Below are 24,985 nucleotides of genomic sequence, written 5' to 3'. Positions count from 1 at the left end.
AGGAAAAGCTCCAGGAAAAGAAAGGGGGCCGCTGACGCCAGAGCACACAAAGTGAAGGGACAAGGATGGGAATAAGCTCCAAGAGCTGGGCAAGAAGGACCAGGCCATGCAAGCGCTTTATAAACTTAGGAAAGAACCTGAGTTGTTCTTTTCCTACATGTGCTGGAATACACTGGGAAGTTAAGAACAAAGGAATGATACGGTCTGATTTATGCTTTCTTAGGTATAATGTAAGCTGGCTCATGAGACCTGGACTCATAACCTAATTTCACTACTTACCTTAGACAAGATACTGAATGCCTCCAAAATCCGTTTCTTTTTCTGGAAAATGGGATTGAGAATGCCTACCTCAAAGATTGTTTTGAATAAAGCATTTAGCACAGTGCCTGGCCAGATACCACAGAATCCACATTAGCTCACTTCACTTCCACTTCTTTTGCGTCTTTCCACTTTTCACAAGCTAATGAACCCTGTCTCGCCAATGGAGTACACCCTGTGTTCTCTCCACAAGTACATGGAGACATATACATCAAATACTAACAGTGCCTGTCTTTTCAGTACTGAGGATTCGGAGTCTTTCTCTCCCTTGGTTTAAATATCAAATTTTCTACCATGATTATATAACTTTAATGCAAAACAATTTTTAATTTATATTTGACTCTCCCATCTCCCCTCAATATTTTTGCAAAGCACTGGGAAGGATACAAAACAGTATCAAGAGATATTTTAATAAATGGTGATGTCAAATTCAGTATTATAAACATGACTTAAATTTAAGAGCAACTAAAGCTTATCAGTAAAAAAAAATCAGTATTAGAATTCCTGCATTAGCAGCCTATTGAAACCAACTCACAAAATTACCAAATGACTCTCTTAAGAATGAAACTACAGTTATTTGCTTTCACCTACTATATAAATTATATTTAAAACAGAGTTCTCTTTAGAATTAAAACTTTCTTGCTGGCCCTCAGATTATCACAACCGAAAACTGGTAATACTGATATACTGTTATGCAGTTAAGTTGTGCCTGTTCAAGTTCAAGTGGCCTTAAGAGAAATAACTTAAAGTATGTCAAGAGACCAAAAACAATAAAAAGGCACTTTAAAAATCTGGCAAAAAGTGACAAAAAATGATCTCTATATTTTAACTTTTGCTGTTATCTTAGTTATTCATCTCTTACTGTGTGCCAGGCTCTGTGTGAAACATCTTCTCAAAAGCTTTCTAAAGCATTTGTGGGGGGAATCCTAACTATTCATGGCCTATTAGGCCCTACATGATCAGGGCAGCTTAACTCTCTGCCCTCATTTCCTACCACTTTCCCCCTCGCTCTTGTCTTCCAGCCATACCCAGTGTGTCTGCTATATTTCAAACACAAAAAGCAAGTTTCTACCTCTGGGTCTTTTCACCTGCTCTTCCCTGTGCCCAGAATGCCCCTCCCCCAGTATAAAATGCCTTGCCACTTCATCTCACTAAGGGCCTGGCTTTAAGGCTGTTATCTTTAGGAAAGCCTTCCCTTACTATTTCAAATAAAAACCCCTGTCACTCTGTACCACTTTTGACCCAGTTTTTTCTCCAGAACATTACCTGATGAGATATCATATGCCTACTTGTTCGCAATTTATTTCCCTTTAGAATTCACTGCAACATGCTGTGAGGACAGAGGCTTTGTCTTGTTCACTGCTGCATTTTTAGCATTTAGAACAGTATCCTACATAGCAAATGACAATAAATATTTCTCGAACAAACAAATTATCTCATTTTATCCTCACATAACCCTGAGGACAGTGCTATTCCCATTTTGAGAAGGGAAACTGAGTCTTAGGCTAAATACATAGCAATAAAGAATGGAACAAGAATCTAAACCTAGACAGTTTGAACTCACATACTTCCAGTGTATCGCAAACTATATGTGGAGAAGGACCAATTATTTAAATTCTCAATCTGTTTTGACCAATACTTTTATAAAATTCAACAAAAGTGTCATAGTAATGTCAAACTGTTCTTAAAGTTTCTAAGACCGTGTGTTCTGAATTTCTGTCCTTATCGTGTCATGAATCCACTCTGAATTCACAGACCTCCCTTTGAGCAGCCTTCTGGCAAAGCAAGATAAGTTGATATACCTCACTGATTCTCACCAGTGGCTAAATATTCAAATCACCAGAGCTTAAAATTAATAGCAGTGCCCGACTAACCACCCTTCCCCTGGGAAATACCCCCCTAGGAAATAAGAATAATTTTTTTTAAATCATGAATAAAAAATGGTTAAAATGATATGTATTTTTCTATCATAACTATTCAATAGTTTCGGAACATTTTAGTAGTTTGAACAGATTACAGACATCCTCTCTGACCGTTAAAATGAAAGTGCTGTATCACCTCCAAAAAATTATGTAATATCTTAACTGTAAGCCACCCCAAGAGAACACATGTCTCCAATAGTCCAAAAAGGAAGAAAGGAATAAAGAAGGAACAGAAGGATAAACATCAAGCATGAGCAGTGGTGCTAAGGTCTCTTTTAACTATAAGCAGCAGCAGCATAGGAAAAGACATAGAAGGTCTTAGAGCCACACACTCTGGGCTTTTCAATGTTGAGTTATTTTTAAATTACATCCAACCACCAAAATAACTGAATGTTACCATTTTCTTTTTTCCTGCCTGAATTGTGTGCTTTGGGAAATATCTGGGTCACATTCATCACATGTACACAACAAGCATGGATAACTAGCTAATTAGTGACAAAAAATACTTAAGTTACTTACAATTCTTTCAAGCGAGTCTGGGAAAAAGCATTTTCTTGAATAGACATTATAGCATTGTTGTTCAAATCTCTGAAATGAAGAGAAATGAAACATTCCCAGTCACCATTTCTACAATTAAGTTATATAAACCCTTTAAATGGTCATGAAAACCTCTGCTAACAGCAAAGATTATTTATATACTAGTCAAAATGAATGATAAATACTCACAGATGCTCAAGGGACTCAAGACCAATGAATGCTTTCTTTGTAACTGATTTAATCTGATTTCCTTGTAAGATTCTGAAATACAAACAAACCTTTCTAATAAAGCTCTCCACTAAACAAAATTAAGTTCATTAAAATAAACATTTACCTATAAAAAGTGAAAATAAGCTTAACATGCATTTTTAAGAAAGTTGTGAATCTTTATTATGAACCAATGCAAAGCATAGAATAAAGGCATCTATTAACATGTTGGTGCTCAGTGAGGTACCTGTAAACAACTATCCTGACCACAGATAACGCTTGTGGTTTTCAATAATAAACTGGATTATATTCCCAGTTTCTCCCTTCTCAGCAAAAGGTCATTCAGTCAAAGAAATTCAGGCAAGTGTGAAGCCTTGGAGACATTCTTAATGGGAGATCTAAAATATCACTTGAGAGAATTCTCTTTTGCTAGTTAAATTACTCATAAATCTCACATGATTAAAAAGATCACTAGTTCAATTGTGGTTTCAGTGCATTTCTTTTACTTAAACTGAAATTTTAGTTCCACAAATAACTTCTCTTTAAGTGACCTTAGGAATGCTCTTTCAGAGAAAGTGCCCCACCACACACACAGAAAAAAAAAAAAGAGAGAAAGAAAAACAAACCAAAACACAAAAACATTAATAAACAACAAAGCTTCTTCCTTTAGTGGATGAGTCAGAAGGCTGACTTTCTAGCCATAGTAAATAGATACAATCCAATCACATTTACAACTGATTCTTGACCTTTGTAAACATACATAAATGTGAAAACTACATACAATTTAGTGAGACTTGTGAGTCCAGCAAAGGCTTCACTAGCATCTTCTATGGCCCATGAAATTTCATTGTTTCTTAAGTTTCTACAAAAATGTCAAGGATAGACAGGTTATTTTAGTCAGCACGACCATCACACCATCAGGCATCATCCTGACATAGCAATGCTAATTTTGACCCTTATATTAGAGGTTATTTATGATAAATATTCAATTCCTCTTTTTAAAGAATACTGAGATAAGCATGCAAGCGCTCAGTCTCATAAGCTAAGAATTAAAGCCAACCTTGATAAATACATTAAGCAACCTGCTAAGAGTATTAATCTTTCTAGTTAATAGCCTGTAACTGTGTTAGCATATTAGAAATTAATCAAGGACCTACAAAAAGCAGGAGGAATTCAAGATGCAAGGTGTATGGCTTACCAATCTGATTTCAGACTGATGGGATTTGGAGTGACCCGCACCTTCCCCTGAGACCTCAAACCTGACAAAAACTAATGTCAATAGAGAGCTTCACAGCTCAACAGCAATTAAACATGACCCCTGGGAAGAAACAATGATATACCCATGTGCTAGAGTGATCACTCTGCTCTCTTTAGAAGAAAAAATATGGGTCTTTAAAAAATCCATTCTTCCATTCTCAGAAGGTGCAACTGCACTGCATCCTGTCCTCATGGGGGAGATCCAGTTAAAGACATTTAGTCACTCTTGTTCCTTAAGTCATCTCAGAACAGAGCACAGAGCTTTCTGCTTTGTAAGACGTATGTAGAGTTATGTGAATAATAGTAAGGAGATAGACCACTCTTCCCATTTAGCTACATCTTTACTTGAAGTGAAAGCTACAAAAGATCATCTTATTTTACCAAAGAACAAACAACTGATGGCTCAACTCTGCAGGACTCTGCACTCCTCCACAGAACTCACTCACCAAAGTGAGTGACAAGTATATCTACTCTGGCAAGAGCATTGATCCAAAGCCAGAATATTTCAGGTCTGTTCCTAATTCTGCCTTAACTATCTTTGTAGCATTAGTTATTACTGCTGCAATTACTTTCCTAAGCTTTAATACTAAAAGCAATAATCAGTGCTGTACTGAAAGAACCTGTCTGCCATCCCATGCACTGCCAAAAGGCTACAGCTGCTTCTAATATAAATTCCTAAAGAAATAAATTCCTGAGATTGCACTGATCTAATTTAACCTCTGATAATGTAGAAAAAAAAATCATTTTTAATTTTTCAAGGTCAAATCTAAAGGAGGACTATTTCATTAAGTTAAAAAAAAAATAACACACACACTTGTGCACCCATAGACATCTTCACAAAATCATCACACTTTGTCACTGATGGTTAGGTCCCAAAGTTTGGAACCTGCCTCTCTTCTAAGTCCATTTATCAACTAACCCTGATGACCAAAGAGTCCCCTATTCAGGAACCTAACAATCTACAAATTCTACTGATTATTCTTACTTTATTATGCTCTATGTTTGAAATTACTGTATCTCATTAAAATATCTCTTCATTCAATTATATTCCATGATAAAGATAAAACATTCAACTTAGAGAACCACAGAGCTGATAATGCCTTTTGCAACTATCTAATCCTATGTCCATCCTTCACTGAACAAAAAGATAAAGAAAAAAAATAACACCCAGGAAAGGTTAAGTGATTCTGTTTGTCTGGCAGTAAAGTAAAAAATCACACGAGCTTCAGTATAAAAAAGACCTGGGTTCTAATCCTGGCCCAAACATTTACAAGGGATATGACTTTAAATAAATCATTTTAATCTCTCCAAACTTCAGTCCTCCAATAGGGAAAAGAGCAATAATATCCTAATACTCTGAAAGCCCTTGACCCATATCAGATCATTAATAAATGTTAGTTTTTTCTGTCCAAAATCATGCAGCAAATTGTTAACAGTAGCAGGTCTCCGGCCAGGGGTGTTCCCATAATACATCCTGCATTCTTCTGAATGAGAAGCGGTAGTTCTGGAATACTACTATTATAGCGGAAGGTCAGAAGAGTAAGAAAATGTGCATTCTTGACACTAGCAACTGTGTATTATTCCACAGTAAGAGATGATCTGTTGTTTAGTTAACTCAGAATTCAAGTAAAGCTAAAATCACTAGAGATAAGTAAAATTTATGTATAGGGATAGAGATAAGCAAGACTGTCTTGCCCCATGGCACAGCAGAGAAGAACTGCAAAACATTAACATACATAAATTTGTAGATTCATTAGTTATTTTGCTTCACTGCTTTAAAAAAGAGTCAGCAAAAAAAAACCCCAAAAGGACAGATGTACTTACAGTGTTTGCAGATTGGAAAGAAACCTAAATACACCATCAGCAATGTGAGTGACTCTGTTGTCCCCTAAATTCAATCTCTCCAGTAAGCTCAGACCCACAAAGGCAGATTCATCCAGACGGGTCAACTGGTTATAGGACAAATCACTAAAAACAGGAAACATGGTAAACAGAGTAGAGAATTCACTCTCTTTCAGTTCAACTTTCATATTCTTACTCTACTTACATGATAAATTTAAGGCTTTCAAATTTCTAATAAAAAGGGATATTAGATTTCATTACTAGCCATGGGAATGACTTATTCAATCTGCTCTAGACTCACAGCCCCCCACTGAAATCCCATCCCACACTCACAGTTCAGACAGTCTTTGGCAGAACTCCCACGCATCAGGGCTGATTCTTTCAACAGCATTCTGGCTCACATAGAGCTGCTGTAACATTCGCAAGCCGTACAACCAACCCTTGTTCACTTCTGTAAGGTTATTATGCTCCAGTTCTCTGCAGAATTAGAGAAAGAACGGAGGAAATATGTTTCAAACAAGGCACTGCAATGGGAGATTCCAAAATCTTCATTAAGGCTTGAACAGAGAGCCATACACTTTTGCTCAACCCAAGTGAACAAATTCTTTTCATAAACATGTTACTTTAGATTTAGTGCAAGAAAGCGGTGAGACTGTTTAAAATGTATCTATAAAACAAACTCACCAAAAGATATAGTATACCTGGTTCTAGGTAAATTCTGATAATTTTCACCTACCGAACTATTGAAGGAATATAAACATTTTGGATGAAATGTTTGGAAAAATGATAACAAAAATACTGGTTAGATAACAAAGCTTAAAGTTTAACTGATTTCACATAAAAGCTAAAATACTTTGTTATAATTAAAGTTACTATCCTAGCTGTTTAGCACTGAAAAGTCCAAGATTCCTTTCCTAACAATCTCCTATTCCAGTTCACAGTACTTACAATTCTTCCATGTTATCCAAGCCAAAAAAAGCTCCATCCTTAAGTTTGCTAATTCCATTCCGTTGCATTTTCAAAGATCTTAAGGAGTCAAGCCCTTGAAATGTGAGACCCTCCACAACTTTAATCCTGTTTCTTTTAAGTTCCCTTAAAAAAAAATTGTTTTACAGTCAGAAAACTGGTTTGCTGCTTTGCCCTAAAAATAATAAAAAGAAACAGACACTATAAGAAAAAATGATCTTCTTATAATCAATCTATTCAGTTACTCACAAGAACTGGAGGTGAGGTAGCTTGAAGATCTTAGGTGGAATCATGCTAATTCTGTTCCTGTTTAACTTCACCACTAATAAGGAACTTGACAAATTATCAAAGCAACCAGCCTCCAAGACGGTTATCCTATTATTACTCAAATTCCTAAAATGAACAAGGTAAGGACAAAAAAAATTTAATGAAACTAAATCAGCATTCTACCACAAGGAAGCTGCCCCAAGTCTATGACTGAGTGCCAGTTCTACCACTTAGCAACTGTAAACAACTTTACAAATCATGTAACTGCTTTGTGCTTCTTCAACACAAAACAAGGGTAATACCTACTTCATTTGGGCTGAAACAGTGTGAACCTGTTTTGTAAACTGTAAAACACTGCTGCTGCTGCTGAGTTGCTTCAGTCGTATCCGACTCTGTGCAACCCCATAGACAGCAGCCCAGCAGGCTCCCCCGTCCCTGGGATTCTCCAGGCAAGAACACTGGAGTGGGTTGCCACTTCCTTCTCCAATGTATGAAAGTGAAAAGTGAAAGTAAAGTCACTCAGTCATGTCTGACCCTTAGCAACCCCATGGACTGCAGCTCACCAGGCTCCTCCGTCCATGGGATTTTCCAGGCAAGAGTACTGGAGTGGGGTGCCATTGCCTTCTCCATACATACTAATTATCATCATTACACACAGAGTAAGCTGCTATTTAACAGACCACTACCATTTATCTTTTACAAAACTGTTAGCAAAACACAATCCACAATTAAATCTCAAAACTTGCCCTGGATACTTAATATTTTCTGTAAATAGGGTACTCTTTCTTCAAGGGCAGGGAAAAAAAACAAAAAATCTAACCTAGGTTTGTTTCACACAAGCAAAATCACAATAAACAACAGACATTATCTGGGTATCAATGAATAATAAACATGCACTTCAAAGTAAATCTAGTTTAAACTCTTATTTTACTTACAGATATTTAAGCTGCATTCGAGGAAATGAAGATGTCTTGATTTCTGATATTAGATTTGAGCTGAGATCTAAAGTCTCGAGAGCAGGGTAAAACTGGAACACTTCTGCATTTATTTCTGGGATTATATTATGAACTCTACAAAACAAAGATTACATTGAAGCTATTGCCAGGGATCCACCCTAGAGCACAAAAATAACTACGGTTAACAACAAGGGTCCCTAAAACAAAAATAGAAAAACTGTGTACTATTCACAATTTAACTAAAAGACCTGACATCTTATTTACTTACAATGAGAGGAGAGTAATATTAGAAGTTGGTTCTCCAAAATACGGGATTTCTGTTAGTTCATTATAATTCATTTTCCTGGATAGGAGGAAAAATAGATTTAAAAATTTAGTGAGGGAAATGTTACCTCTCGAGTTCTAGTTTCTAGCTAATACATATTCTTTAGAATAGATGCCACATTTGGAAAAAAGCCTATGACCGAGAATGAGTCAGACTAAATGTATTCTACTGAGAAACTAGAAATTTTAATTAACAAGTTTTCCTAGTATAGAACTACAATTTGATACCAACATTTGAAAGGTTAGGAAATATTCTGCAACACTATATATTTTTAATTCCCAGCAAGGTTCTTTCAATAGTTATATTAGTTATTAAATACAGTTTTAAAATAAACACACACAAATTTTTTTTTAAGTTACTCAAAGTTAGAGAAAGCTGTTTGAGACCACAGACCTAACAGATTATCTCAGTTGTTTTAGTAGCAAATCTAATGCAATTACATTTCACCAACCTGGTTTTCAACCTAGAATACAGCAACCTCAACATCTAGAATACAGAAAAGAAGCCAGGAGTAAAATGCCTCCAATCAACCAAATGAAGTAACGAAGTCCATGCAATATATAATAAAGCTCATGTACTTCCCACTGAGCATTTTCCTTTCCTCAGGGCCTACTCTTTCAGCTAATAAGCTTGTTAATTGTTCATTCAGTCCACAGCAGATTAGAGGTGGTCAATTTGAGGCAGGGAAGAAGAGAATGCAGAAACAATGAGAGCACGAAGTATCCTTTGACACAAAGATATTCAAAAGAAAAACTCATCTGATTCTGGGGTGTTTAGTTGTGCCTCTAAGAACATCACAACGCAATAACTACATTAATAATATTTTAGAAATCCTCTCCAAAAACTACATAATAATACATTTCAGTACTAAAGGGAAAATGTCAATGAAGTAGAATATTGAATTACATTAAACAACACACTTCAAATGATACCAAAAATATTGTATTTCATTTAAATTTACTTCAGACATGACACTTCCACCTCAGACAAGTCAAAAGGTAAAAATTAAATAAATTTACATGACAGAGTTTTAGGGCTAAAACTCTGGTAAAAAAATATATATCTACACACACACACATCACTCTAGAGAGGGGAAAAATCTTACTTTAGGGCCCTTGGAAGTAGAATAGTATTTCTATGCAATTTACAACTTGAAATCATCAACTCAATGGCATAATACCCAAAGAGTTCGTGATAGTAACAAAGCTAAACATAAGTTTAGGTTTTTAAACATATTTTAATCTAAAGTTTTCTTTCCTTCAAATTTTTTTTTTCTTCTTTGACATTTTTGGACTGAATATTCTGCAATTCCCAATTCAACAAATCACCTCAAAGAATTTAATGTAAATTTAAGTAAATAAAAATAACTTACACTTCTTGTAATGTCTGAGACTCTAAGCTGATGTTCCAGTTAGACAACCGATTATGACTCAAATCCCTAAATGGGGGACAAAAGACCATTCTTAGGTTAATGTTGGAAAGCACGCTTAAAGGAAAGAAAAAACAATGAAACTAAAACAGGAATCTAAAAGCACTATCAAAGATGAATCTGAGCAGCATAGATAAAAAAATGTTTACAAAGGATGAATAAAAATTCACCTAGATTTCAAAATAGCTTTTTCAGTTTTCTTGAGGGCTTTCTAATTTTTGTTTTTACTCACTAGGAAATACATTCCTGTGGTTCAGTAATCAAGAAGTTATAAAAGGATGTACAGTAAAAAGTCTCCCACACTTTTCTCCAGCCATTCAACTTTCCTCCCCAACATCAACAAGTGAATTTAACACCATTTCTTTTATAGCCTGTCAGATATGCCAGAAAAAATTTATACAAATGGTGGAATAATTTACACATTATTTTGCCTCTTGCTTTTTTCACTTAACAATACATCTTGTAGATCATTTCAGTGATACGGTTTCTTCATCCCTTCCAGTGATTATAGCTTTTTATTATAACGCACTATATTCTACATACTTTTGAAAGAAATACACATTTTAAAGTAATAAAAATATGCACTTCTAAAGTAGTATAAATGTTACATATGTATTACACTTTAACTATAGATAAACTTGAAGATGGACTGGATTTCACTAGTCAAGACAGCGAGTTTCTATTTTTTAGAATTGAGGGTGACCACATCCCTGATAGAGATGCAGTCCTCCTTAAAAAATTTTTTAAAAAGGGAATCTAGCTTCAGAGAAGGGAAATTCATCTCACTCCAAGTTACCTTAATGGTGATGATAGTAGTGGCAGCAACAGCTAACATTTATAAAGTGCCACGCATTCTTCTATGCAGTTTATATGTATTAACTGTCTAAATCCATACAACCACCTTTTGAGGTAAATACTTTTACAATCCTCACTTTCCCAACACAGACACAGATGGAAAAATTAATAATGTGGCAATCCAAGGTCACACAGCTAATAAGCGAGGAAGCTGTAATCTTGAAATTCCATCTCACTTCTTGTATTCTTGAAATTCCATCTCACTTCAATCAGATACAGCAGAGATTTCACTGATATTTAGTCATGAGTCTAAATATTTAAATAGGCTTAAAAATTCACCTTGATGCTTTCTGGCATCTTTTCAAGGCTGAGATGGAATCCAGCCCACACAAGCTGTCTGCCCAAGAGATGTATTATACACTACAATATGGTTAGCAGTGGGGCACACTAGAGACACAGTACAGATCACTTTATCTCACTGCGCCACCATGGGCCGCTGACAGATGCATGCAGTTTGAACGATGTCTCTATCACAGCAGAACAATTTGTTCTCAGCTAGATTCCTGTCTGTGCATCTGTAAAACCTAGCCACTTTCATGTAAGAGCCTAATTTACACCATAATGTAATTAGGGCTAGATCCAACCATCACTTTTTCACATAGTTTTAAAGCCTTTTCCATACAGTTCTAAAATCTATATTCTAAGATATGTGGCACCAGATATCAGCTCAAAGACACTCATGAATGGAGGGATGTGTTGGAAAATGTCAAGAAATAAAAATATGAATTCACTCCATATAAAAATCTTATATGCACTTTCTTTTATTTAATTTTGATTGGAGAGTAATTACATCACAATATTGTGACGGTTTTCGCCATGCATCAGCCATAGGTATACACGTGCCCCCCATCCTGAACCCCTCTTCTGCCTCTCTCCCCACCCCCTCTCTCTGGGCTGTCCTAGAGCGCTGCCTTTGGGTTCCCTGCTTCACATCAAACTTGCCCTGGTCGTCTATGTTATATACGATAATACACACGTTTCAATGCTATCGTCTCAAATCATCCCATCCCAGCCTTCTCCCACAGGGCCTGTTCTTTACATCTGTGTGTCTCTTGCTGCCCTTATGCAGACACTTTCATCCAATTCACACGTGTTACTGAACAATAAACACAGCATTTCATATTTATACAAGCGAAAAGATATTTATTTACTGTGGTGCTTCAACTGAAGGAGAAATTCAACTGTTCTAATTTAAGTTAGATACTCCATATTCTGCTTCAAGGTGGCTGGTCTGGCAAACAGAGAGCTAACATCATCTGTATAGTAGGATACCATAGTATGATTTAATTCTATATCTCATGCTTTCTGGAAATTAGGGTTTTTTTCCTTTTACAGATTAAGGGCTTTCATTTTATTCAGTGCCTCTAATGCCTTTCCAAACCCTAATCTCCTTGACAGTATAACTTTTGGCTGTACGATCCCCTACAGTTCTCTCATGGATGTCAATGATGACCAGACAATCAGTTTTAAAGAAAACCATTATTAAAGAAATCTAAAGCAATCAAATGAAACTCAACTTATATATAGAATAAACCACTATGTATGCAGTATCAGTGAAAACTGTCCAGTGTCTTGACTGGAGTAAAGAATAATTTTCTCTGTATGTTTGAAGAACCTCTAAGGATTTTCAGTGGAACGCAGAGATACCTGAAAAACTCTGGAGCCTCTCTACAGACTAATGCTGTCTTAAGAATATATGCCTCACAGAACCCCATATAATGAGGCTCTCTGGACTTTTCTGCCACAAATCCACATAGTACAGATTAAAAAATAGAGCAAACCGAAATTCGCTCCCCGAAGTAGCAGTATTATATAAAGCAACTAGTATAAATCATACATTGCTACTGCTAAGTCACGTCAGTCGTGTCCAACTCTGTGCGACCCCATAGACAGCAGCCCAACAGGCTCCCCCATCCCTGGGATTCTCCAGGCGAAGAACACTGGAGTGCGTTGCCATTTCCCTCTCCAATGCATGAAAGGGAAAAGTGACAGTGAAGTCGCTCAGTCGTCTCCGCCTCTTAGCGACCCCATGGACTGTAGCCCACCAGGCTCCTCCGACCATGGGATTCTCCAGGCAAGAGTACTGGAGTGGGGTGCCATAAATCATATAAATCAAAGAGCTGCTCTATCAAACTATCAGGTGTGTAACTATAATTATACGGATTGATCTGATCATCAGATATTTATGCAATAAGCATTTACCGAACCATATGCCAGGTACTGTGCAAGTGCTAAGGTTACAACCACTGTCAACTTCAGTTATCTTTTTGTCTTTTTCAAAAGCAGCATTTATAGTACTCTGTGGAGTCACTTCACAAGAGTAAACACGAATTCAACATCAACTCAACTACTACCCTTCATGGAAAAGGTGTAAATTAACTTTTTTATATCTTAGTTTCACTCTGGCATTTAATGTTACATGGGCGTGTGAAGGGGCTTCCCAGGTGGCAATAGTGGCAAAGAACCTGCCTGCCAATGAGACATAAGTAGATGTAGGTTTGATCCCTGAGTTGGGACGATCCCCTGGAGGAGAACGTGGTAACCCACTCCAGTATTAATGTGGTAACCATTCTCCAGCCTGGAGAATCCCATGGACAAAGGAGCCTAGTGGGCTATATAGTCTATGGCGTTGCAAAGGGTCGGACATGAGTGAAGCAACTTAGCACACCCACAGGCATACGGAGGTGTGTATGCATGCACGCACACGTACATACACACACACACACACACACACACACACACTTGCTCTCCATAAGCTTACCTTCCTTTTTTTTTTAAAAAAAGTACTCCAAAAAGTCCAAAGAAGACAAATTTGAAGACTTCAAATATCAGATATAAAACCCTTGAGATTAACAATCTGAGTAACTTTGAAAATTAAGGTCTCACACTGTCCTTGCCAATGGCCAGTCATTAATTACGTTCAGTTCAGTAAACACTAGCTTGTTTCTCAAGTGAAAGTCCTAAAATGGAGAACTGTCTTTCCAAGATTCGCCCCTTGAAGCATCCTTAAAATACACTTAAATAGGTGAAGCAATTTAATGCCTCATAAACATGACTTAAAGAGTCTAGCTTTCTAACAGTCAATAATCTTTATTTTTTAACAGCACTAATATCTGAATATTTACTGATATGATATTTGGAGAAAAAAGACCTGAGCAAAGGCCTTAGCTCAGTGTGACACTCAGCTCTCACTCATGCTAATCTACTGGGATGCAGCTGTAATAAAAGATGAATTATTTAAGTTCTTGATATCATGTGGAGCCAGAGGTGCCATTAACGCAGCCATTTAGCATCATCAGGGTGTAAATAATTTATAGGATATGCAGGGTGATCACAACAGTTTGAGGAGAATCAAGTCCTGCAAGCTAATTGCAAAGAAGTCCTGGAGCACTGGAGACACTGGAGTTTTCTTCTGTCCAGTCATATATATACAGTTTTGAGCCATCATCAATATCTTTTGTTTTTCAGAATATGTAGCACTAATAGTTCTGAACTGTGAACTTCAACAATAACAAAATTTCTGATAAAGGGGCTCTTTGCAAAAGTTATAAGATAGTAACAATATATATTAAGCCCAATAGTTTGGGTATGACAATGCTTTATGTATTTATTCAGTATAATTCACTCTTTTTTTTCTGTACATGGAAATCCCTGTTTTGCTAATTAGAGTGTATCCAGCATAATTTACTTTTAAAAATAATACTCAGGATTATCATTTTGGTAAATTATAGCACTATGATTTAACAGGCTGATGTTCAATCAGCCTTAAGGGCTCTTGGAGCACACTAAAGACAAAGACTCCTAAACAGCTCGAAATGCTGTCTGCTTATAGGTTCACTTTTCCTTTACCACTAATGGCTGTACACAAAAGCTATCCCTTCTTGGAATTGTCAGTCTTCCTGTCTCTAACAGTACTACTTGCCTTTTTTTCTAATTTGTTGCTTCTTATCAACTATCATAGGCTAGAAAACCCAGTGCCTGTTAGAACTGTCCGAAATAGGAGTAAATGAGATAGATGTGTGTGAAAGTATGACAAGCTCCTTTACAAATAAGTGCTTCCTGGAAGCATTTTTGCTTGTTTGGTTGAACTGTCAATCCTAAATGAAATCAACCTTGAATATTCGTTGGAAGGATTGATGCTGAAGCTCCAATACTTTGGCCACCTGATGCGAAGAGCGATTCATTCGAAAAGACCCTGATGCTGGGAAAGACTGAAGACAGGAGAAGAGGATGACAGAAGAGATGGTTGGATGGCATCATCACTGATTCAATGGACATGAACTCTGGCGAACTCTGGGAGATGGTGAGGGACAGGGAGGCCTAGGGTGCTGCAGTTCATGGGGTAGCAAAGAGACGGACACAACTTAGCAACCAGACAACAAAAGGCATGGCTGGAGATATTGGGCAAACATCTTTTAGTATAAATAAGACTGTATTATGGCATGAAACATAATGCTACTCCAAATTAAAGTTTCTATCCTTCATTTGCATTACTTATTTGCAATACATTGTGTAACACTTTTTATATGAATACAAAAAGTTGAAGGTGGTAGGAAAATGGGAGCATTAACTTCAAGAATAAGAGGCGTATCATTTCTTCCATTATCTTTCTCAGGGATCTTAATGACTGAAAATACTGCTTCATTGTGGGGACCAAACAACAAAACAAAAAATAAAAATTCTACAGTTACATTTAAGAATAGAGTTTCTGCATGCCCAGACTTTGTACCTGGGGCAACTCATTTAACCTCTCTAAACTTGAGTCTTATCTACCATTAAATAAGGATACTATTAATAGCAACAACCTCAGTAGATGGCTCAGATGATTAAATGAATACAGATAAAATGTTTAGAATACAGGTCAGTGTGTAAACAGTAGCTAATTACATAATTGCTGTTCAGTCACTCAGTTGTATCCGATTCTTTGTGACCCCGTGAACTGCAGCATGCCAGGCTTCCCCGTCTATCACTATCTCCTGGAGCTTGCTCAAACTCATGTCCATTGAGTTGATAATGCCATCCAACCATCTCGACTTCTGTCGTCCCCTTCTCCTCCCGCCTTCAGTCTTTCCCAGCACAAGGGTTTTTTCAAGTGAGTTAGCTCTGTGCATCAGGTGGCCAAAGTATTGGAGCTTCAGCTTCAGCATCAATCCTTCTAATGACTATTCAGGGTTGATTTCCTTTAGGATTGACTGGTATGACTTCCTAGCTGTCCAAGAGACTCCCAAGAGTTTTCCCCAGCACTACAGTTCAAAAGTATCAATTCTTCAGCACTCAGCCTTCATTATGGTCCAACGCTCACATCCATACATGACTATTGGAACAACCACAGCTTTGACTGTATGGATCTTTGTAGGCAAAGTAATGTCTCTGCTTTTTAACATGCTATCTAGGTTTGTCATAGCTTTTCTTTCAAGGAGCAAGTGTCTTTTACTTTCAGCTGTAGTCACAATCTGCAGTGATTTTGGAGCCCAAGAAAACTAGATTTGAAATAGAATGATGGTTCAACACTATCACCTCTTCTAAGTTTTTTTTTTTTTTTCCTATACAAAGGCATAATCCACTTCCCAAGGTAAAATCTTTTTTTTTTTGGTCATGCCACAGAATGTGGGATCTTATTTCCCATCCCAGGCATAGAACCCTCTGCATTGGAAGCACAGAGTCTTAACCATTAGATCACCAAGGAAGTCTTGGGAAATTTTTAATTAACTGGAACTACTCCCCTAAATTAGTTTATTAAAGTTAATAAACTATATATTGCTTCTGAATTCCAATTTCATGAGAAAAATGCAACTGATAAGGCAGTCCACCAAAGATTTGGTCAAATTATTGAGGTAAAAACCTACATCACAAGGGCTTCCCGGGTGGCTCAGTGGTAAAGAATCCACCTGCCAATGCAGGAAATGTGGGTTTGAGCCTTGGGTGGGGAAGATTCCCTGGAGGAGGAAATGGCAACCCATTCCAGTATTCTTGCCTGAAAAATTCCATAGACAGAGGAACCTGACAGGCTAAAAAGTCCATGGGATTTCAGAGAGTCAGACATGACTGAGCAAGAAACCTATATCACAAGGTTTTAGAATAACCCAGTAGTACTTCGAAGAATCCATTCTACATATACAGCCATATAATTACTAAGAGATACCTACCAGTAACGCTGAAGAAGCTGAAGCTGAACAGTTCTATGAACACCTACAAGATCTTCTAGAACTAACACCCAAAAATGATGTCCTTTTCATTATAGGGGACTGGAATGCAAAAGTAGGAAGTCAAGAAACACCTGGAGTAACAGGCAAATTTGGCCTTGGAGTACAGAATGAAGCAGGGCAAAGACTGATAGAGTTTTGCCAAGAAAATGCACTGGTCATAGCAAACACCGTCTTCCAACAACACAAGAGAAGACTCTACACATGGACATCACCAGATGGTCAACACTGAAATCAGATTGATATATTATTTGCAGCCAAAGATGGAGAAGCTCTATACAGTCAGCAGAACCAAGACCAGGAGCTGATTGTGGCTCAGATCATGACTCCTTATTGTCAAATTCAGACTGAAATTGAAGAACGTGGGGAAAACCACCAGACCATTCAGGTATGACCTAAATCAAATCCCTTATGACCATACAGTGGAATTGAGAAATAGATTTAAGGGACTAGATCTGATAGATAGAGTGCCTGATGAACTGTGGATGGAGGTTCATGACATTGTACAAGAGACAGGGATCAAGACCATCCCCAAGAAAAAGAAATGCAGAAAAGTAAAATGGCTGTCTGAGGAGTCCTTACAAATAGCTGTGAAAACAAGGGACGAGAAAGAGAAAAGGAAAGAAATATCCATTTGAATGCAGAGTTCCAAACAATAGCAAGGAGAGATAAGAAAGCCTTCCTCATCGATCAGTGCAAAGACATAGAGGAAAACAACAGAATGGGGAAGACTAGAGATCTCTTCAAGAAAATTAGAGATACCAAGGGAACATTTCATGCAAAGATGGGCTCAATAAAGGACAGAAATGATAGGGACCTAACAGAAGCAGAAGATATTAAGAAGAGGTGGCAAGAATACACAGAAGAACTGTACAAAAAAGATCTTCATGACCCAGATAATCACGATGGTGTGATCACTCACCTAGAGCCAGACATCCTGGAATGTGAAGTCAAGTGGGCCTTAGGAAGCATCACTATGAACAAAGCTAGTGGAGGTGATGGAATACCAGTTGAGCTATTTCAAATCCTGGAAGATGATGCTGTGAAAGTGCTGCACTCAATATGCCAGCAAATTTGCAAAATGCAGCAAATATCCACAGGACTGGAAAAGGTCAGTTTTCATCCCAATCCCAAAGAAAGGCAATGCCAAAGAATGCTCAAACTACCACACAACTGCACTCATCTCACACGCTAGCAAAGTAATGCTTAAAACTCTCCAAGCCAGGCTTCAATAGTACTTGAACCGTGAACTTCCAGATGTTCAAGCTGGTTTTAGAAAAGACAAGGGAACCAGAGATCAAATTGCCAACATCCACTGGATTATGGAAAAAGCAAGAGTTCCAGAAAAACATCTGTTTCTGCTTTACTGACTATGCCAAAGCCTTTGACTGTGTGGATCACAATAAACTGTGGAAAATTCTGAAAGAGATGGGAATACCAGACCACCTGACCTGCCTCTTGAGAAACCTGTGTGCAGGTCAGGAAGCAACAGTTAGAACTGGACATGGAACAGACTGGTTCCAAATAGGAAAAGGTGTATGTCAAGGCTGTATATTGTCACCCTGCTTATTTAACTTCTATGCAGAGTACATCATGAGAAACGCTAGGCTGAAGGAAGCACAAGCTGGAATCAAGACTGCCGGGAGAAATATCAATAACCTCAGATATGTAGATGACACCACCCTTATGGCAGAAAGTGAAGAACTAAAGAGCCTCTTGATCAAAGTGAAAGAAGAGAGAGAAAAAGTTGGCTTAAATCTCAACATTCAGAAAACGAAGATCATGGCATCCGGTCCCATCACTTCATGGCAAATAGATGGGGAAACAGTGGCTGACTTTATTTTTGGGGGCTCCAAAATCACTGCAGATGGTGATTGCAGCCATGAAATTAAAAGATGCTTACTTCTTGGAAGGAAAGTTATGATCAACCTAGACAGCATATTGAAAAGCAGAGACATTACTTTGTCCACAAAGGTCTGTCTAGTCAAGGCTATGGTGTTTCCAGTAGTCATGTATGGATGTGAGAGTTAGACTATAAAGAAAGCTGAGCGCTGAAGAATTGATGCTTTTGAACCGTGGCGTTGGAGAAGACTCTTGAGAGTCCCTTGGACTGCAAGGAGATCCAACCTGTCCATCCTAAAGGAGATCAGCCCTGGGTGTTCATTGGAAGGAATGATGTTGAAGCTGAAACTCCAATACTTTGGCCACCTGATGCAAAGAGCTAACTCATTTGAATAAGACCCTGATGCTGGGAAAGATTGAGGGCAGGAGGAGAAGGGGACGACAGAGGATAAGATGTTTGGATAGCATCACCGACTCAATGGACATGGGTTTGGGTGAACTCCGGGAGTTCGTGATGGACAGGGAGGCCTGGCGTGCTGCAGCTCATGGGGTCACAAAGAGTCGGACACAACTGAACAACTGAACTGAACTGCACCAGGAAGTTACTATAATAGCAAAACCATAAAATAAAAAGAAATCTAAATGTCCATTAAAACATGATCAATTAAATAACTTATGAAAGTTCCATACAATGGAAATCTCTGCAGCCAGTAAAAAGAACAGCATCAGGAATACAGTCAATAATACTGTAATAACTTTATAGAGACAGACGGTTATCATGACACCAGACTTATCATGGTGATCACTTCATAATGTACACAAGTGTCATATCATTATGTAGCACACCTGAAATGAACATAATACTGTATATATCAACTGCATATTTTAATTTTAAAAACAAAAGAATAAGAGATATTTATACATAGTACATAGAACACCATTGGGGAGGGTTGCTTAAAGCAAAGGGAGGACCTCCAGGAAGGTTCCACCAGGGGGCACCTCCTAGGACTGCTGCTGCCAATGCCTCCGTCCCTGAGGCAGGCCACTGCTAACCCATGCCTCCACAGGAGATCTTCCAACACCAGCAGGAGGAGAGGAGTGCACATCCTCCTACTCCGCCACCTTGAAGTCATGCCCCATGAAACCATTAAAGAGATATTGGCCCCTTGTGTTCAATGTGGCATTATCTAAAACAGCCAAGATGTGGAAACTAAGTGCTCACTGATGAATGGATAAAGGAAATATAAGAATATATGTATATGTATGTGAATATATATATACACACATGTATCTGTATTTATATATTTATATATAATTATATATTATATATATATTATATATATTTATATATCTGTATTATAAACATACATATATAAATATTATTCAGCCACAAAAATAAAAGAATCCCTGTGATCTGTGCCCCCCAAAAAGGGAAAGCCACATATGTAAAACTTTGTGGAAGTACACCCAAGAAACAGTTAACAGTGAGCCTTCCTTACCACTTTTTATGCTCCTGTACTTTTTTAATAGTTTACCAGAGGAAAGTATTATTTAAAAATAAACTCACACATAAAACCTATCTTTAGCCCAAGATGTGACTGGGAAAGATTTTAATTGTTACTTTTCAAAGAGATTAGGAATCTCCTTCAGAATAATGTCCTAAATTGACGCAATGAGGTTAATTATGACACTGGACAAAGGAAAAAATAATAATCAGATTTTTTTTGTATTTTTAATTAGTAACATACCTCAGAAAGAGAGTGTAAAATACGTATATACTAGACTTAGTTTTTGGACTGACTTATGAAACAGTGAATTGCACCTTATATCCCGGTGTCTGGCCCTCAAATTTCAAGCCAATGAACAGCTGAATTTTTAGTAAGCAGTACAAAACCATGGCATACTAATCCCATGCTTTTATTTTTATTGGATATTAACTGCTTTGCAATATTGTGTTTCTGCTGTACAATGAAGTGAACCAGCTATATGTATACATATATCCCCTCCCTCTTGGACCTCCCTCTCACCTCCCCTCACCCCACCTATCTACATCATTGCAGAGTAATTCCACGTTTTCAATTTTTTTTTCCATTTACTCAATAAAATAAAAAATAATTCAGCAACAGCAGGACAAAGGCTGTTGCTTATATGAAAATATACAGAAAGGTAAGATACATTCCATCATCAGTTTCTGGGTATCAACTGGGTTCACATCTGTGTATCAGACTATTTTATATTTGGACAGACTATATTTTACTATATTCAGTTCAGTTCAGTCACTCAGTAGTGTCCAACTCTTTGCGACCCCATAAAACACAGCATGCCAGGCCTCTCTGTCCATCACCAACTCCCGGAGTTCACTCAAACTCATGTCCATCGAGTCGGTGATGCCATCCAGCCATTTCATCCTCTGTTGTCCCCTTCTCCTCCTGCCCCCAATCCCTCCCAGCATCAGGGTCTTTTCCAATGAGTCAACTCTTCACATGAGGTGGCCAAAGTATTGGAGTTTCAGCTTCAGCATCAGTCTTTCCAATGAACACCCAGGACTGATCTCCTTTAGGATGGACTGGTTGGATCTCCTTGCAGTCCAAGGGACTCTCAAGAGTCTTCTCCAACATCACAGTTCAAAAGCATCAATTCTTCGGCACTCAGCTTTCTTCACAGTTCAACTCTCACATCCATACATGACCACTGGAAAAACCACAGCCTTGCCTAGACGGACCTTTGTTGGCAAAGTAATATCTCTGCTTTTCAATATGCTATCTAGATTGGTCATAACTTTCCTCCTATATTAGGTTGGTGCAAACATAACTTTGTGGTTTCAGATGATGAATTTTAAATCAGTATAACTAGGCTCAAACAACATCTTTATTAATTAAAATAGGAACTATTATCTTCAACATGTTTTTGCCAACAAGAACTAAGTTTGTTTACTCCTGTAGCATAAAAATGCATGCTTTGCAATTCGACACACTCTTGAAAACATCCTCCTAGTTGTAGAAGCAAAAGGCTGTCAAGATACTTTACTAAGTGGTAGTCGGTTGGTGAGAGGTCAAGTGAGTATGATGGATGAGGCAAAACTTCATAGCCCAACTCATCCAACTTTTGAAGCACTGGTTGCGCAACTTGCAGCTGGGTGTTGTCGCAGAGAACTGGGCCTTTTCTGTTGACCAGTGCCAGTTCCAGGCATTGCAGATTTCAGTGCATCTCATCGATCTGCTGAGCATACTTCTCAGATGTAAAGATTCTGCTGGGATTCAGAAAGCTGTAGTAGATCAGACTGGCACCAGTGACAATGACCTTTTTTTGGTACAAGTTTGGCTAAGTGCTTTGGAGTTTCTTCTCAGTCACAATCCAATCTTCTCACGCCACAATCCAATCAAGAAATGGTGCATTGTTGTTGTGTAGAATAAGATGACACTTCAAAATGACAACTTTTTCAATTTGCAGTCAGCTCATCAGGCACCCACTTACTGAGTTTTTTCACCTTTCCAATTTGCTTCAAATGCCAAATGACTGTAGAACGGCTGATGCTGAGTTCTTCAACAACTCCTCATGTAGTTTTAAGAGAGTCAGCTTCAATGATCCTCTCAATTGGTCACTGTCAACTTCAGATGAGCAGCCACTATGCTCCTCATCTTCAAGGCTCTCATCTCCTTTGCAAAACTTCTTGAACCACCACTGCAACGTATGTTTGTTAGGAGTTCCTGAGCGACAGGCTTGTTGATGTTGCAAGCGTCTCCACTGCTTTACGACCCATTTGGAAGTCAAATAAGAAAACTGCTCAAATTTGCTTTTTGTCTAACATCATTTTACTAGTTTAAGATAAACATAAACAGCAAATACAAGCCATTAGTAGAAAAAAGAAAAAGCGAGAAATGGGTATTAAAATTATATATAACATAACCACATTTATTTAAGAATGTATTACAGTATCAAATGGCAAAGCTCAATAATGAAAAACTGGAATTACTTTTGCACCAACCTAATAATTATTAAGTTACTGTAAAGATTTTGGGAAGTGAACAGATATGCATTAAGTTCAATATAAGTTATCTTGTCACAATATTGGCAGAGAAGGCAGATCTAATCAAAGCCAAGCATCAGCTGGTTTCTCATTATTAACATAATCCATCATTCCTTAATACTCACGTAGCTTACCCTGGCACCAAGTCTAGTATCTCCTCAAATATGCCTAATTATGCTCAGGGTTGGCTATGCTTTTCAGGTTGCAATCTGCCAAAATTTTGATTATATAAGCAGGATGTCAGAGTGATTTTGAAAAGGAAATACAAAAAATAAAAACATATAAGAGAAATCCAAAGTTAAGAAGCATTTAGCAACAAATTTATTTACATCACACTTCATTAATGTTGCACTGTTTATGGTTTAACTTTTTAACTATTCATCACTACTAGTAATTCTGATAGTTATTCCAGTATTTAAGTTTATTACAAACAACATAGTTACAGTCTCTCTTTTTTTTTTTTTTATAGTCTCTTTTTGGGAAAAAGTTGGGGAGCAACAAGAGAAGCAGAGGAAAAGAAGACACACACTTAAAAAAAGGTTTACAGCAAAGTGAAAAAAGCTTGCATTAAATAATCTGGTTTTTAGTCCAAATATGAAATGAATAATTTTGATGGAATCTAATTACTTAAATTGCTTTTGTTTTTTTATTTGTACCAGCGGAACATCTTAACATTTTTGATGACTGGAATAATACAGAATAAACAAGCTGTGTCATTTAGTTTGGCAGAAAAAAGAAAATACAACATACAAATGCATTCATTTTTTTAAAAACATTTTTGCTAATCATTTAATATGATTTGTTTCCTCTACTGCTTAAATGCCAGTTCTCCATTACGATTAAACAGTCTTTAATAAAGAAAGTATACTACATAAAATGTCATGAACCTAAGATGAGAGAAATGTATTTTCTAGCATGGGGAAGCCAAATGATTACCTTAATGTACAAGTAATTCTTTGATTATTCATGCACTGATTATATTATTTCCTTATACTGTATATAAGGAAATGCAAAATACTTTTAATATAATGAAACATAATTAGGACAACAATCTCTAAAAAAGTTTCTTCCAAAGCATAAAGGATTTTTAAAGAATTACGTAAAGCACAGATCTTTCAATCAACATTCAGTAAGCAACAACCATTTATGGTTCAGCGGTTCGTCACCACCACTATACATCAGCATGACCAGGGAATGCCTAAAACACTGATGCAGGGGTCTCCTTCAGACCAATCAAAGCAGAATCACTGGGGTGTGAGACCCAACCACTGGTATTGTGCTAAGGTTCTCCAAGGAGTAGTCTAACCTGCAGCCAGGGCTGAGAACCACTGCGCTTCTCCAGAAATCTAATACCCAAAAGGATGCTCTGCTAAGATTCTTTCTTTTCCTTTCCTCGCCTTACAATAAACCTGTCAACAAATATTTGACACCTACCATATGCCAGGCACTGCACTAAGCAGCACAGAATAAAACAGGCATTAAAGGAGTTATACAATCCCTCTTGGAGTTTACAGGATCACTTTAGTCTCACTGACACCAAAATGTCACTAAACAGTATTCATTATCAAGATGAAATTCCTGTAAATCCCTATTTGTACCACAGGAAGGTAGGATAGAAGGGGTAGAAGAAGGGATAGATGCTTTTCTAATTAATTCACCTCTGTTTTGCTTATTTCTTTTAATAAGAATATATGCCCTTTTATAATTTATGCATGTTTTCTAAAATTAGATTTTAAAAGTGAGGTCTTAGATAAACACAGCAAGACATACTAGTAGATTGTTGAATAGCTCCTTGGATATCTCACTGGAGAAGAGAGTCAGGAAATAGGTTTAGGTAGGGGAGTCTATGGGATTCCCAGGTAAAGAACCTGTCTCACAGTGCAGGAGATATAAGAGAAATGGGTTCAATCCCTGGGTTGGGCAGATCCCCTAGAGGAGGGCGTGGCAACCCACTCCAGTATTCTCGCCTGGAGAGTTCCATGAACAGAGGAGTTTGGCGGGCTACAGTTCAAAGGGTTACAGCAAGTTGGAC

At 37.5% G+C, this 24,985-nt stretch overlaps 1 protein-coding gene across 14 annotated transcripts in view; it reads right to left on the bottom strand.

Annotated features, from left to right (window-relative positions):
• LRIG2 (leucine rich repeats and immunoglobulin like domains 2) overlaps nucleotides 1–24,985 on the bottom strand; it is a 63,240-nt gene that overhangs the window by 16,591 nt on the left and 21,664 nt on the right. For 12 of the 14 annotated variants that reach the window (XM_015092177.3, XM_060412804.1, XM_042252694.2 and 9 more), the window contains 10 exons: nucleotides 9,970–10,035; nucleotides 8,541–8,615; nucleotides 8,252–8,386; nucleotides 7,299–7,442; nucleotides 7,032–7,175; nucleotides 6,417–6,560; nucleotides 6,066–6,209; nucleotides 3,766–3,846; nucleotides 2,967–3,038; nucleotides 2,760–2,828 (listed from right to left, as the gene is read on the bottom strand). In XM_015092177.3, coding sequence (XP_014947663.3) covers nucleotides 2,760–2,828; nucleotides 2,967–3,038; nucleotides 3,766–3,846; nucleotides 6,066–6,209; nucleotides 6,417–6,560; nucleotides 7,032–7,175; nucleotides 7,299–7,442; nucleotides 8,252–8,386; nucleotides 8,541–8,615; nucleotides 9,970–10,035 — 1,074 coding nt within the window. Of the gene's footprint in view, nucleotides 1–2,759; nucleotides 2,829–2,966; nucleotides 3,039–3,765; nucleotides 3,847–6,065; nucleotides 6,210–6,416; nucleotides 6,561–7,031; nucleotides 7,176–7,298; nucleotides 7,443–8,251; nucleotides 8,431–8,540; nucleotides 8,616–9,048; nucleotides 9,525–9,969; nucleotides 10,036–24,985 lie in introns of those variants that run through there. The other 2 variants (XM_027973238.3, XM_042252661.2) reach the window with 2 other exon arrangements.

This window comes from Ovis aries, chromosome 1 (assembly GCF_016772045.2).
Source record: "Ovis aries strain OAR_USU_Benz2616 breed Rambouillet chromosome 1, ARS-UI_Ramb_v3.0, whole genome shotgun sequence".
Taxonomy (NCBI): domain Eukaryota; kingdom Metazoa; phylum Chordata; class Mammalia; order Artiodactyla; family Bovidae; genus Ovis; species Ovis aries.
This window is presented reverse-complemented; position numbering and strand designations above follow the sequence as displayed.